This window comes from Oryzias latipes, chromosome 15 (assembly GCF_053564925.1).
Source record: "Oryzias latipes strain Hd-rR chromosome 15, Olatipes_Hd-rR_3.1".
NCBI lineage: Eukaryota > Metazoa > Chordata > Actinopteri > Beloniformes > Adrianichthyidae > Oryzias > Oryzias latipes.
Window position 1 is genome coordinate 13,907,996 of NC_136251.1, and position 15,743 is coordinate 13,923,738.

The window sequence follows — 15,743 nt, forward strand, 5'->3', positions numbered from 1 at the left end:
CATAGAAGCAGGTAGAATTATAACAAAATAGACGAGTTAGCAAAGGTTTATCATTATTTTCACATTGATGTCATCAAAAGAGCTTCTACAAATTAAGTCATTTCTTACACTGATTACTTTATACACGATTTTGCAGGATATTATTTTACTGCAAGTTTTTCGTCAGTGCCTGTTTTTCTTACTTTTGAATGGTTACCAGTAAAAGCTAACTCACATGCACCCATATGGGGGGATGACCCCTGTTGATGCTGCAGGTTTTGGGTTTTCGAGGCCCGTGAAGAGTTGTAGAGAGGAGTGGTCTCATCTCAAGGGGGGCACAAATGTATCTTGTAGTTCACTTGAGGCTCGTGCAGTGAAGTATTTGTAAGGCTGATGTTAGTTACATGCACTTATGACGTACGGGGATGCTTTCATGCGGTTTCCTTTATTTTATTTTTTTCCTTTTAAGGTGTGAGTACTGGGTCTTTACTGACAGCGTTCAAATCCTGCACGCACGGGATGTGCATATGATAAGTGAGTGAGCGCAGGACACCTGTAGGATGACCACACAAACTACAGCCAGGCAGCGTGTAAGGGATGGTTAAGGTGTTCACACTTATGACTTGAACAGTACTAACAAACTCCTTGCGCAATGCACTGTTTTAGCACGATTGGAAAAATGCCTTTGCTGTACATTCTGTACTTGGTTTGCTGAATAGGTAGTCCGTTTGTTGCTGAGCCAAAAATTCATTTGCCATCTACGACCGTCGTGATCTAGGTGGTTCAGGCTGCCTCAGAGTTTAGGATCGACAGATTTCACAATCCAACTCCAGTATAGACCAAACAGCACAATGTGAAAGCACAAAGACACTGGTAGAAATTGCACATCTGCTTTGTTTCTGTGGAATAGAGGGTGTTATAATGATTACAGAGACTGTGCTGCATCTTGTTCCTCTGCTCCTTGGGACGTCCCTCAAGTTTTTCTGCTTGAAAATGTTTAGTTCCTGTCCCCCCCCCCCCCCCCCCCCCCCACTAATTCTACTCAGAGCTGAAAAAGTGGTGAATGTAACTCGAAACCAACGTTTACTTGTGTTGCTTGGCTGTTTTTAACATTCTGAGCACATTTGTTTTCTGGGTGAGTTTGCTTATGGACAGATTAAAATGTGCACAAATAAGACTGATCTAAGGGTTTATCTGCATATAGTTAGCTGTTAACGCATCTATTTACACATGGATACCTGCTCTGTCTGCACACGTTCCCCACGGCAAGTTTGTCACAGCCGTCAAAGAGGTCACCGCTTCAGGAGAGTTTTTGAAAGATAGTAAAGTTTCAAATGAATGGTCAGATGGCCTAAAGCGCTGTACTCTGATAGAAATGAGATATTACCATGTTCAAAACAGGCAGAAAGTCAAATGAAGACATGCTGTCCTCGGAAATAGAAAATGAATTGAAACCAGGAGAGTAGCACTTGCAAAAAAGGTAAAGCAACAACTGCAGGCAGGGGACAGAAAGCTTAATGCATTTAAAGTAGGAAGTACATCAGGGAAACATGTGGGAATGGAAGGAGGGAAAGGAAGATAAAAGGTGAAGGTGAAGAAGGCGGAGAAGTGATAAGTGGAGGGGCATGAAGAAAAAAATCAACAGTTGAACGTAAACAGAAAGGGCGAAACCACAGATGAGGTAGACGATGGACCGGCATCCACTCCTCGTGTGACATCCCTTTGACTTCTATGCTCTGTCAAGTCTGACCTTTTTTGAGCAACATTTGGAGCAAAGAAAAGACATTTGTTTATTCCAAAATGCATAAAGGAAGAAACACACAACCCAAAGGAAAAATAGACTTTTTTGTGAGACAGTATGTGATTATGCTGATAACTGAAGTATTTTTAAGAGGGAATATTTGATAAAACTAGTAACTTACCTAAAGCTAGAGAAGAGGAACACAGCCAAAACAGTAAGAAGAAAATTCCAAATCGAACACATGAATGATATGTATTAGATGATATTAGCTGAAGACTTCACTTCACAACTGTTGAGTAAAAAAAAAAAGAAGCTAAACAGAGCAAAAAAATGCAACAATAATTGCAAAAAACTACTTAGGTAAAGCTATAAAAATTAATGTTTTTTTTTATAAAGTACAAATTGAAGTCCAAGTTATCATAAAACAAACAAAACTGAGAGTCCAACATTCGTTGAATAATTAAAAATCTAAAATTTTGTTGAAAATTTTGACTCAAAAAGCTCCAAGTTTTTGAAGGACTTGGATCCTTTTTCTCGAGAAGGTGTGTAGTTTGCCAACGTCTCTGTGTTTTGATTGTTTAAATTAAATCAAAACCCCACACAGTTGTCTTGTCTAAAAGCGTTGAAGGAAAAGCAACAGTCACATTTAAATATTTCAAGGAAAATAAATGCGTGGGCCCTTTTTAATAATTCAGTGCATGCGGCTGAGCGCGCCAGCTGCTGCTCTGCAGGAGGCTGCAGTGGCATCGGAAAAGAATCTGTTAGGTTTTATATTTGACGTTTAATTTCAAAATTTAGTTTGTATTTCCTGTTTACCTGTAAAGATATGAGATTGGTTTTTGATGCATCTTTTTTACACAACCAAAAGTTAAAACCCTCTAAACCGTTGCCAATTCTCTTTTTTATTTACTTTATTGTTTCTCTCTTTGTTACTTTCTTGATTTTAACGGAACTATTTTTTTTAATTGAAACGTTCAAACCAGGTAGATCCATTATCTAGTTTGTTGGACATTTGGGTTTTCTGTTGTTTTTATTGTTAGGTAACTTTAAATTGAAGTATCACATTAGCATCACTATATTATCATAATCATTATTTACAATCCATTCAATGCCACCACAAGGGGCATAAGTCAGTGCTTTTGTATGCCTTTCCCAAGTCCAGGTAAAAGCAGAGAGTTGTTTCAGCATCTGATGTAAAATATGAGTCAAATCAATCATACTGACCACAAAACTTTCACTGTATGTCGGCGCAGATTCTCAGTCATCCAGGTCATAATAGAGTTTCTTCAGTTCTGTCCGACTGGTGTTTAGCTAGATATATATATATATATATATATATATAGATAGATAGATAGATAGATAGATAGATAGATAGATAGATAGATAGATAGATAGATAGATAGATAGATAGATAGATAGATAACTGTAACAAAATCCCCTAATGTCCAACACTATAGTGTCTGAGTAACATCCTCATCGTGTCAAAGCATGTGATTTGGAACTTACTTAAACTGCAAACAGACCGTTTTCAAAGTACAATAAATTGAAATAGTTGTAACTTTGTGTTATGCTGTTTTACATTGATAAGCTACGATTGATGTAGTTTTATTTTGTGGTTTTTAATAGAAATATTTGGTATACAACGGTCAGCTGTAGGCACTTAGAACAATGTCTAAAAGTACACTTAAAAGAAAAAGAGAGTAAACCCCACTTTTGTCATTAAACTCTCTTTCTGCCTGTGGCGCAGAGGTACAGTGTTTGACCTCTGATCGGAGATTTGGTGTCGAAGTATCCTTAGGCAAGACCATTGACTGTATATGAGAACTGGACTGAGTGTGACGCCATCCATAGACAATGGTTTATTTCCCGCTCCAACAAAGTGAAGTCAATCCTTTTGTGATTCAGACGCCGCCATGTTGGAGCCAGAAGTCATCAGTAAGCAATGATTGGTCTGAGTTGGTCTGAGTCAACATTTCTATGGCAACCATTCTTGCCAATCAGGTGTGAGCTTGTTGGAAGGCCACACCCCTACCAGTTTAATGCGGACTAAACACAAAATCTACACAAAATCTGTCAGTCATACGTTTTTAACGTTTGGCGTGAGACCACATACTTTTATTGAGGCATCTGATCGGTCAGGTTATAACTTGAATAATTTGAAATGAAGAGAAAAAACACATGAAATTTAGGATTATCAAGACCATGTTAAAAAAAGCTAACAGAGCAAGAATGGTTATTCTGACAAATAGAATGACTGATTAATAGCTGTTTATTTCTTTATCAAAGTCTATGGGAACCAGCAGGTACTTACATCTAAAACATGAGGGCGGAGGGGTCACTTAGTCCTCTTCTCATTTACAGTCAAAGGGCAAGACACTAAACCCCACATTGCTCCTGGTGGTTATAGGTTATATGGCAGCCAATCCCCCATCAGTGTGTGAATGTTAGTTTGAACGAGTGAACGTGACTGTAAAGCACTTTGGGCTGGAATCAAGATACAAAGGTGCTACATAAGTAAGTATACACTATTTACCATTTGACAACTTCATTATCTGTGAAGGATCAGAGCTTTGTGCAGCAGGACCAAAAATTATGATGACCTGAAGAATGCTGCAGAATGTTATAAAGCAGCATTTAGAGCCATGATACCCGTGTTCATGTAACGCCTCAGGTTGCCTAAAGATAACGTCACAAACGGTGACCAGAGTGGGACAAGTCCTTGAAACGGTTCCTTTTTTTTTTTGACCAAACAGCCTTTTAATTTGGTTTGAGTTAAAAACAATGTCTTTTTTTTTTAACCATAAATGAAAGTTTGAAGAGACCAATCTGATAATCTGCTTGAAAGGAACTCCTTATATGTTGGGGTCTGTGTCGCTGATCCCGAGTTTGATCCAGTGTTTCTGCAGAGGTGAAGGTCGGCTGCCAGGTCCCTCTTTCACCCAGAGAAAATCTGCCTCACATCAATATTTACATGGAGTTGTCTTTGTGTCTCCTGTATACAGACCGTCCTGCTTGGGCTTTGAACATGTTGTCTCACTCTGCCCAGAGGAGCACAGATGAAAGGCTGGGGGGCTATGGACCCCCCCCCCCCCCCCCCCCCCCCCCCTGAAAGCTGACTCTGTTTTCCCTGACCTGCTTCTTTAATGTCAGAAAAGTCTCAACCATCACAGAGGCAGATACAATAACCTGAGTCCACCAACACTCCACACCCCCCCCCCACCACCAGCCCACTGCACGCTGACTGTACACAGCTACAGCGCTGTATGGGGGGGAGAGGTAACCCACAGCAACCCCAGCCAGCAGTCAGAATGAGTGTGGCAGCTGTCCAGGACCCAGGCGGCCTGCTGGGGCCATGTGTGTGTGAGTGTGTGTCTGCAAACTGCAGTGTGTTGGCGTGCGCGCAAATGTTTGTGAAGCGAACCTGTTCAGCTCACAGCGTTTCATAAATATTCTTTAAAATAATGAGCGCCATGGTGGCACACAAAGCTTGGTGAAGTTGGATGAGGCCTCCTGCATGCTTCCCTCCGAGCGTGTGCACGTGTCTGGTTTGACTGCATTCTTTCAGGTGCACGTCTGTTGTGGAGATGTGTCTGAGTTTCTGTCTGAAACCAGAGTGGCCATCTTCAGCATCACCACACTCTCAGATTTTCCGGTTCTTTTGCACGTTCTTCAGCTCTCTTAGCCTCTCTATCAATCTTTCTGATGTGAAAATGTTTTGATCCATTACTGCTTTTTAGTTCAGGTTTTCTCACTTTTATAGTTATTGAAATATAAAACGCTAAATTCTCATTGAAAACAACAGAAAAGCTTCAACTGTTCTCTTTGAGAGCTGAGATGTTCAGCAAATCTTCAGCTACAAAGATCATTGAAAAGCTTGATAATTCTCTCTGTTAATCTACTTTTTAAAATTTGTCAATACTTGAGGTACATTTTTCATTGTTATAGCCATAGTTCTATTTTTTTTTTGTCTGTTGAAATATTCTGAAAATTTTAGGGGGCTTTATTGAAATAAATTACTTTTTAAAATCAATTTGGAATTTTTTTTGTCATGTTTATTCAAGCAGATCTTGAAGTATTTGTAGCTCTGTTTACCATTCCTTCCAAACTTCCAGAATGTTTTTCAGCATCTGCAGTGAATATCTGTACCTTCAGCTTTTGGCAGCAGTCAAACCTGGATCTAAGAAGTCACTTGTGTCCAAAGGCTGGTTTCTCCTGCAGGTTCATGTTTGCACGCATACCTTCATACAGATGTTTGGCAGCTCTTTTCACTTCCTGCTCACTGGGCATTGGTTCCTTTTGTTTACCTTCAGCAGGAACATAAAAGCACAGATGATCTCTTCAGCATGAAAGGCCGCAAAAAAACAAACATCGTCTTTAAATCCCTTCGTTATTATGAATATATTTCATGAAACCAGCATGCAAATGAGTTCTGAGAGGGATTTTTATCGTGTCTTGGTGTTTATGAAAGCTTTGGCTCACAAGTTTCTATAGAGATTTATTGTTTGTTCTCATGCTGCTGCAGCTCAGACCTCCTTAATTAGTCTGATCCGCTCAGTTATTATATAGGCTGTCTTTTGTATTCTATGTGCAGCTATTCATTTTGTCATTTTAGTTTATTAATGTGCTATTGAGACATGGAAGGGACCTTCATTTTTCTGAGAGATTTGTAGACCATGCTCATGAAAACTAGCAGCTGATTGCAGGTGGATGCTTTTTTATGTATATTTAAATGCACAGAATTATTTTTTCTTTTTTTTCTAAAAGTTTTCTGCCGTTTCAGTGGGATTTCCACCCCTAAATGGTAATTTCACTGGAAAACTTTGCATCCAGGTGAAGAAAATAAATTAAAAACAATGCAGATGAAATCGCTAAATATTTCAGGTTAAAAAGCTCAGATTAAACCAGACAATAGGTTCTCAGTTATTTCCAAATTGTAGTTGAGGTTTACAGACTTTTGTAATCCAGGCCCTGAAGCTTTAGTCAGTGTACAACATTTGGTCTTTTATGAACATGAAAAATAAAAGTTCTGGCAGAAAAAACCTGAGAGGAGTAGATGCAATGGCATTTATCAGACATAAAGGATTGCATTTGTTTTCCACATCTGAATGGTAGGTGCAAATGGGTACAGATTTACAAAAAGATCCGCAGCATCCACAAAGTTGCAGGGAAGGACGTTCATGTCTTCTCTGCAGACATCCTGACCTTTAATGTGGCTGAGCCATTTTCAGTTAAACCCGCAGAACAAACTGAAGCTTCGTGGTTTATACTTTCAGAAGCAGCACCTCTATATCCCTCTAGAATGTATATGGAGTTTCAAATGCCACAAAACTACCAAAATCACAAAATTCTCCTTAAAGTTACATTTTATTCGCTCTTTCGTCTGTCTGGAAAAAATCTGTAAAGATGAAGAAGGCAGCGAAAAAGCCACTCTGAAAATTAGAAATCCAGAAAATCTGCCTTACTTTAGTCTCTCCTAAAAACCTTTTTTAAAAATACAGTTCTTGCCTTTGTTGAAATATTTTGTTTTTAAATTAGTTTATTCCCTTTGTTAAAGTCTAGTGTCAGGTAAACCTCACCCACTATTTGCAGAAACATCTTAGTTGTTGTTTTTGTAATGTGCTTTTCAGCTCTTTATTCTTATGTTTTTTCTTTCCCGTCTTCCTCTCTGCAGGCCGGGCTTGGGTAGCGCTTCTCCTTCAGATGGCGTTCTGCCTCGCCGAGCTGCACCTGTGGTCCACCAAGAACTCTCTCCACGTCAAAGGTCCACCCTATCCCCGCCTTTGATCCTCCTCTCAGCATGAAGTCTTTCCTCATCTCCTCCTTTTTCCACTTTCACTGTCTTTTTTTGTTTTTTTTCCTGTCAACACTCACTTTGTCTCCCCACCTGAATGTGCTTTAACCATCTGAGTCTTGCTTCATTCTGGACATTCTTCTGCCACTTTAGGTTGTATTTGTACAGCAGGAAATGTTTCTTAGACCACACGCATGCTCTCTGTCTTAAAAAAACCCTGCTTTTGTTTTCTTTTTTTTGTTTCAGTTTAGAGCGTGTGTGCACAGAAGGTCATTTTTTATGTGCTCTTCTGCTCCTCTTCTGGAATGACCTGAGACGATTGGAATCATGCATTGTAAAATAGCAACTGTGTGATTTTATTTGTTGTCAGTTTCCTTCTCATCACCTATCAGTGCATCTCTGCTGTCAGACGGAAACGCTGTGTTTTCCTCTTTTTTCCTTCGTTCAGTCCCGTCTGTTACAGTCTGCTGAGCCTTCAGTGCAGATAGTGTCTCCCCAAAGTGTGTTAGTGTGTGTGTGTCTGTTACGAAAGGTTGCATTTTGCCGGGTGACGGTGACAGATCTTTGTTTGTTTGTTTTTTATTTGCGCCTGTGTGTCGTCTGCTATCTCAGAAAGGTGTGTGTGATACATCAGAGGGAGAGACCTGTTCGCCGAGGCGTGACGCTTTCTCATCACCTCCTGCGTCACACGTCCATCCAAAAACCAAGGTCTAGATCCAATTCAGAGGAATGTTGAATTGTGGGAAGCGCTGTAACTCTGCTGGACATGTAAAACATAACATTACTCAGTAATTCTGGTGATTAGGTTTCAAACACACATTCAGCATCACCGTGGACGTGTGATCAAAGGATTTGTCCAACCATAGGAAGCTTTAAAAGCAATACAAATGCTATAAGGAGGTACTGTACTTCACATTACCACGTTCTCTTTAAAGAATATTGGAGCTATCCAGTTTTTATCCAGATTCCAGCACAGGCGAGGAAAACAAAGACGTACATGGATGGATTTGTCTACAAATGGATGCATCAGAATGGAGCAGAGCAGGGAGCCCAGCGTATAGTCTACGTAATAAAACAGCTCTGTTTCTAACCACATTTGTTTATCTCCTCGTAAATTACAACAGTTTGAATAAAGGAATTCTCAGAAATGCAATTTTGTGCCTAATCTTTCTAACAAATGTCCTCCACCATCAGCTAAACACCACAAGAACACTGTAAAAACACCAAAAACACGATTTTCATCTAAGTGGGTCTTTAAATCTATATAGACCGAAAAAGGTTTAAGTGGAGGTTGGAAATGTTAGTAAAACCATCAGTAATCAGATTATGTATGTTGTTGCTTTATACAAAATGGGGAGGTAGAAGAGTGTGTGTTAGAGTTCACACACAAGTGTAGCAGGTGTGCGTGTGCTGGCTTGTGTGGCCGCCGTCAGCTCTCGTGGTAAATCAGCAACGTGGCCTCAGGACCAGCAATAGCGATAAAGAAACGATGCAGTGTGCGAATCTGAGACCTGCTTCTTATGGTTTGGGGCCCGTAGGAATAACGCATGCGCTCGGCTAAGCAGTTTGTGTGCACGCGTGCGAGTGTGTGCATGTGCATGTTTCTGTAGCGGTCTGCAGATTTTCTGCTCATAAACGTGTGTGCTGCATGTTTGCAAATAAGAGTTTGTCCCTCAGGTGGAGTGGGTCAAAACACACTCCTGTCTTTATTAATACCCCTCAGCCTGGCCCGGACCCCCCCCCCACAAACCCGGGTCCTTATCTGAGTTGTGGGGCTGGCAGACAGGACGGGCCGCTGGCTGATACTGATTGTTTATCCCACAGTTCAAAATTGCTGATCTTTCTTGTGCTTATTTTTCCCTGACAGCAAGATGCTCACCTTGTCCCCCCCCCCACCCTCCCCTCCCTCCACAGATACAGATATTGGCACCTATCAGTACTACGAAAAAGGCGAGCCAGGTAAATAATGTTTCTGTGTGTTTGTGTTTCAGATTAATGACATTTGTCTTGTTTTGGAATAAAGTCGAGCTGCCTATGAATGAAGAAGGGCTTTTATTTTTTTTTCCCTTTCTCCTCCTGCCCGCTGACATTATTGTTCCAGTGTTTCACTGTCCTACACCCGCTAACCACACATGCACTTGTCCACACAGAGGCTATTAGTATGAAGGATTTACACCCTAAAACCTTATACACACAGCACACACTCACGGATTATAAGGCCTCTACGGCTCGATCTTTAGCGCCGCCTGTGTTCCTGTTGACCCCGGGGTCCTGCCACACAGCGATAGGAAAACTAAACTGTTGACTTTCTCCTAGATCACATAGCAAAAGGGCCCCCATGCAGCCCAGACTCATATTGCCTGAGGCCACAAGGCTTTCCTCTGCATGGGGAAGCATTCAGCTCTTCTAAAGGGCAATATTTGCTTTATTTTTTCGCTTTAAACATTCAAAGCCTCACTTCCATTCTTGTTTTTGTCTTATTTTTAAAATATCACATTTCTGAGCAGGTTTGCTAAGATTATGATAAATGGTTTAATTCATTTTATTATGTGTTTGAAGTTTAAATTAATCAGCATTGCTATAAATATGACACATTAAGTCTAACCTTTTTTTTTTTTGGAGTTGTCTTTGTGTCTCCTGTATACAGACCGTCCTGCTTGGGCTTTGAACATGTTGTCTCACTCTGCCCAGAGGAGCACAGATGAAAGGCTGGGGGGCTGAATCTGAAAATAATAATTTACTAGTTTAATACATTGAGAGACCACCATCAGATTTTTTGATCAAACCCACACATCTGTTTTTGTTCTCATGAATCTGAATATCATGCTGCTACAGAAGCCTAGAGAGGACGAACTTTAACCTCTGGAATATATAGTCTGTTGTAAAAAAAGAAAAAAGGAGCTTATTTGTTACGTAGAAAATATACTCAGCGGCCCACAAGCTCCTCACTCCGCTCCATTCTTATGCATCAATCTGTAGACGAATAGATCCGTGTATGTCTTTGTTTACCTCGCCTGAGCTGGCATCTGGCTCAGAACTTTACAGTTACATAGCTCCAATATTGCTTGACAGTTTTGTTGTATTGGTAATGTTATATTGAGGGTGTGAGGGGCCGTAGGCTAGTGGGAAGGCGTTTAAACAGAGAGTTCTCAGTAATGGGGGGGGGGGGGGGGGTTGCTATGCGCCAATGGTCCTGCCCACAACTCGGAAGGCAAATTTCCAATGAACTTCTGCCCCTCTGTCCTAGAAAACAACACAGGTTTTTTGATTTGGGTTTAAAACAGTATAATTATAAATAAAAGACCAGTGGGAACACATTTACAATAGATCAAAAGATGATCGGAGTTGTTCTTTAACCCTTGGCTGTCACTGCTTCTCTTGTCATTTTTGTGTTCTGAGTGAGCTCATTTCATTCAGGAGGTGTGATCATTCACCTAAAATGTTTTTGTAGACCAAATCAGGATCCTGGCTCACTTGCAAGTGAACAATGATGTGGCTCACTGAACTTTAACCCTTAAACAGAAGTGCTTTAGCCTCAGCATTTACATTCTTTCGACTACCGTAGCTATTCAATTCTTTATGCAATTTCAGTGGATTCTGAAGCGGAGAAAAGCAGCTTGGCGCTGATATCATCACCTGAAACTGTCATTTTACTATACCGTAAAGTGTTGCATAGTGGTGCAAAGCCAAAATGAAAAGCTGCTTTTCTCCATGTCAGAATCCGCTGATTCACGTAGATCGCTCGATAGTCAGAGTTACAGAATGTTAAGAGTGGTTGTTATTTAGGTGTCTCTGGCGACATCTCTGGTGTTAAAGAGTAGATATACCATTAACATGTCAAAAGACAGACAGTAGCGTCAGTTCAGCACATTTGGAAGATGTCACAAAGAAATGTCCACCCAAGACTTTGTCCCCTTTTTGTATTTCTGGTTAAAACTTGTTTCAGCTAATTCCACCTCCAAAGGAGAAACTGTTAGAACCACTAATGTTTTATAGTTTGTCCCCATTGGTGTGAAATCAAAGCAAAACAACTGAAAATGTCCAACTTTCCTGCTTTCCCCTCCATTTTAATTCAATTTAGGACCTATTAGAATGAAAATATTTCACTTTTCTTAAATTCTATTACAATTTTTTTTAAAACATGTTTTAAATTGAATATATCCATTGCTCTATTATGTCTCTGTAATTAAGTGTCTCTTAAATTTTAACAGATGTTTTTACAGTAAATAGAATATTGTTCTGTAATTACAAGTCCTCTATTGAGGACAAAAAGCCAAACATTCTCCTTTAAAAGAGAGCTACCCAAGGCTTTTAAATGTTTTGATCATTAAGAAGTTACGTGACTTTTGCTTTTCATTTTTTTAATGAAAGTTTAGAATCAGCAGTGAAAGCAACCCAATAAAGGGTAACATAAGGTATTTCAGAGCCAGTTTGATTTCAAAAACTTTTCAAAACAAAACACATTTTTTGTGTGTTTTCAGTGATTCAGCTTGATTTGGCTCTCTGCCTCACTTTCATGGACTTCCCTCTATTTTTCTCGACTTTTTTCCCCCTCCTCTTTGTTTTCCTCTGTACCAACTACCAGCTGTTTTCCTCCACTTTGTGTACTGTAAGTCTCCCCGTCTCATCCCCTCTTTTTCTCATCACGGGGTTCTCTCCCTTCTCACTCGTCTGAGTAGCTGCCTTCTCTTTCATTGCAATCTTCAGTGGTGAGACGATGCTCTTGCTCCCAAATCCTTTCATTTGGAGGATTACTAAAGTGTGTCTTGATATCAGAGTGGAGGGAGGAGAGGCGGGCAGAGCAGGGGAGCAGAATTACAATCCCAAAGTGTCATAAGACGCACACACAAACACACATAGTAGTGTGTCGAGACCAGTCAGGACTTGGTGTATTGTGAATTTCATTGGATATGATTAAACCAGATGTTTGTAAAGAATAAAGAAAGTGTAAGTTCATGTTTGTGTGTCTTTACCTGATTATGTGGTTTATAATTCCTCCTGAGAGTCAGAGTGATGCAATAAATGTTATTTTTAGATGTGAGCAACATTCGATGAAATTAAATGTAGTAATTTAATGGTCACTTTTTTTGGAAAATCAATTTTTATTGATTTGTCCAAACGTCCTCTTTGGCCACTAGAGGGAGACCTAGGCTTGCTGGAGCATCTCTGGGTTTTTGCAGCAGCTGATGCCCCCCACCTTCCATAAACCCTCTTCAGCCAGCCCCAGAGCAGGTGCCCGTGTCTGGGCCTGTCTGGCCCTTCACCCCCTTATCTGATTAATACTACTAATCCTGGAGGTGTTCCTGCCTGCCAAAGGGGTCGGCCACCAGACTGGCCACTTTCTTGCTTGGGGGGACCAGCCATGCCACGGGCCTAATTTAGGTTGCCAACACAGCCCCCTGAAGCTGAAGAGGTGGTGTGGGGGCTGTTTGAGCTTCAGTTTTAGCTTTCAGCATCATAAAAAAACATTCATGTTGTTTTTCAGTTTCAAAATAAAAACTCATTCTTCTTCTTTGCAGCCGCCCCCCCACACCTTCATTACTATGACGACAAACTCCAGTTCGCTCTAGGTGAGTCTCAGCTCCGATAACGTCCTGATTCCCCCCCCATATTTTTTCCCAATTGTCCCACCAGTGGATGACCATCTCCCTGAAAGCCCCGCCTCCTTGCTCAGCTGTCCTGCTTCCTCTGTTCGCTCCCTCTCTCTCTCAGCTTCCCAGTACTGGAATAGAAACATCCTTATCAGGAGACAAACACTCATCCCCCTGCCTCCTCCCCCTGCTGACCCCCACCCTCCCCTCCACACCCTCATTTGCATGCCTCTGTTTACCACCTTTTCCCCACTCAGGTTTTTTTTAAAAGGAGAACTCCTCTTAATGTTCTGTGAAGAACAAACCAAGCAGCGGCGGCGCTCTTTCAAACGTTTCGGGCCTGCTTCACCATCAGCCTGTTTAACCAGCAGGGATGGAGGGATGAGAAGAGCCGAGAGAGAAACAAAGAAGGAAAAAGAAATCCACTCAGACATCCACAGCTCTCTTCTTCTGCTCTCCTCCAGGATTCAGAAGTGCGTCTGAAGTCACACTTGTCTTTCATGAGAACATTTGCCGGTTCTAAATCTTTGGACATCCAGTCTCAAAAATGATACATGATATTTTAACTTTTCAAACATTCAGCTCTTTGAAAAGATTCCATCTTTTTTTTTAAATATTAAACATTTTGTGCTTTGGAAAAGCTTCAAACGCCTTTTAACCTTTCAGCTACAAAGAATAGTGTAGAAATTTAGCTTTGGTTTCTATTTTTTTGCCACAAATGGATTTTTCATGTCCTATTTGCATTTATTTAAGCATATTAAGGCCATCTCCAGCTGGTTTTACACTCATTTTAGCCTATTTTTTTATGTGCCAGCACTTCCTTTAGTATTTCACACTTTCTGTCTCCCTCATGAACTTCTCTATCATTTTGACTCTTTTGGAAACATTTCATTGAGCTTCAAAATTCTACTTTCAAGACTCTACTCCTATCATTTTGATTTATATTAAAAGCATTCCTATTGATCTTTCATTTATGATTAATTAGGATTTTTTACTATGATGGCGTTTTTTTCTAGGACATAGTTTCTGCAGAGTGGCAGTAGTTCATGAAAAATTCACCTCTGACTTGTGGGTAGGACTGTTGGCGTAGAAGGAAGCCTACCCTCTTCCCATCATCCATCTGTTTACGTGCTCTCCAGCTTACAGCCCCTCACAACACCTACCTAATATTATTAGCAGTACAACAAAAATAGTGAGCAATATCAGAGCTATCCAGCCATACAGCTCAGACGAGGAAAACAAAGACGTTCATGGATCTATTTGTCTGCAAGTGCATGCATCAGAATGGAGCTGAGCAGGGAGCTGGTGGCCTGCTGTTGCAGGTTCTAAATCACACTTACAAGCTTTTTCCAACAGCCTTTTCTTGGATGCTACAGATTCACCGCAATTTGAATAAAGGAATACACAGACATGCAATTCTTCCATCCTCCATCATGAGAAAAAGGCCACAAAAACTTGTAAAAAACACCAAAAACATGATTTTCATTGGAGTGGGTCTCTAAAACGTTTGTCTTAATTTGAATTCATTTCACAGCTTTTTTCTTTACATTGATACTTTATTCTCTTGGGGGAGATTTTGCTGTTTTCCGTTGAAAATTTGCATCTCCGTCAGTTTTCTGAGGGTGGAGGCAGACAAAGAGTTGAAAAGAGTGTGTTTTAGTTCAACTTGATCATATTTTTTTCTATTATCCCGACATTGGCTTGTGTTATGCAGCAACTGTGAAAAGTAAACCTACTTGTAGGAATTTAAAACATTGTTTGGTAAATTTTATTTTTATTTTTATTGGTGATGAATTAGTTTAGTCTTTTGGTCTGAGATGAAGCCTGAAACGCCTGCCTCCTTCCTCTTCGTCACTCTTTGTTCTCAACTATAATTCGAAGTTTAAATGTTACCGGTTGTAGCCCCTCACTCCTGTCAACTCCCATTGGTGCCTTTTATAAAGTATATTTCTCCAGTGTCTGGGATCAGCAGTGAAGTCACATGAGTCTCTTTCTCCGCAGCCCGAGGACATCCGTGGACCCCCAGGAACCGCAGACCAGAGAAGCTGCATGATTCGCTGAAGGAGTTGGAGGTAACCACCTCTGCCGTGCACCAGACCCCCACCAGCATCCCTTCCTCAAGGCCTCTTACTCCCCTCTGGGGATTTCTGGAGTTTTCCCTTTCCGAAACGGCCGATTGATTAACAAATAGGGGCATTCTCTGCGTGTTCTCTCTTCACTCTCTGGACGTTCCCGTCTGTTCTCTTTTCTTCTTCTCCTCTCTCATCACCTCTCTTTCGACTGAGCTCTGTCATCGAGGGGGATATTTGAGGGGATCAGGGCGCTGCGCCCCCCCCCCCTCTCCAGGCCACCCCCATCCCCTCATCCGCTCCCTTCCTTTCCTCGCCCTTTCCTCACCCCTCCTGTACTTGTGTTAGTACAGACCTAGCTTTGTTTGCTGGGACCTGTCTGAAGCTGCTGCGTGCACGCGCTCACATGCCCGCCCCCACCCCCCTCCACCCCCTCCTCTCACTCGTAACCATTGTCTGAAACCAGAAACACCCCGGCTCACCTTCACCCTCCTCCTCCGTCCCTTTCTCCTCCCATCCAATCACCCCAGCTGGGCTTGGAATGTGGCAAGAATGACTGATCTTACACCGGC

The 15,743-nt window shown here is 41.2% G+C and overlaps 1 protein-coding gene across 15 annotated transcripts in view; it reads left to right on the plus strand.

The window, feature by feature from the left end:
• wdpcp (WD repeat containing planar cell polarity effector) overlaps nt 1–15,743 on the plus strand; it is an 80,337-nt gene that overhangs the window by 11,201 nt on the left and 53,393 nt on the right. For 6 of the 15 annotated variants that reach the window (XR_013647790.1, XM_020709349.3, XM_011484187.4 and 3 more), the window contains 4 exons: nt 7,392–7,481; nt 9,426–9,470; nt 13,031–13,081; nt 15,104–15,174. Coding sequence is in view for 13 of the 15 variants with exons in the window: in XM_020709349.3 (XP_020565008.1) it covers nt 7,421–7,481; nt 9,426–9,470; nt 13,031–13,081; nt 15,104–15,174 (228 nt within the window). In the remaining 2 variants the exon portion in view is untranslated. Of the gene's footprint in view, nt 1–7,391; nt 7,482–8,123; nt 8,220–9,425; nt 9,471–13,030; nt 13,082–15,103; nt 15,175–15,743 lie in introns of all 15 variants that reach the window. The other 9 variants (XM_020709350.3, XM_078931792.1, XM_078931793.1 and 6 more) reach the window with 4 other exon arrangements.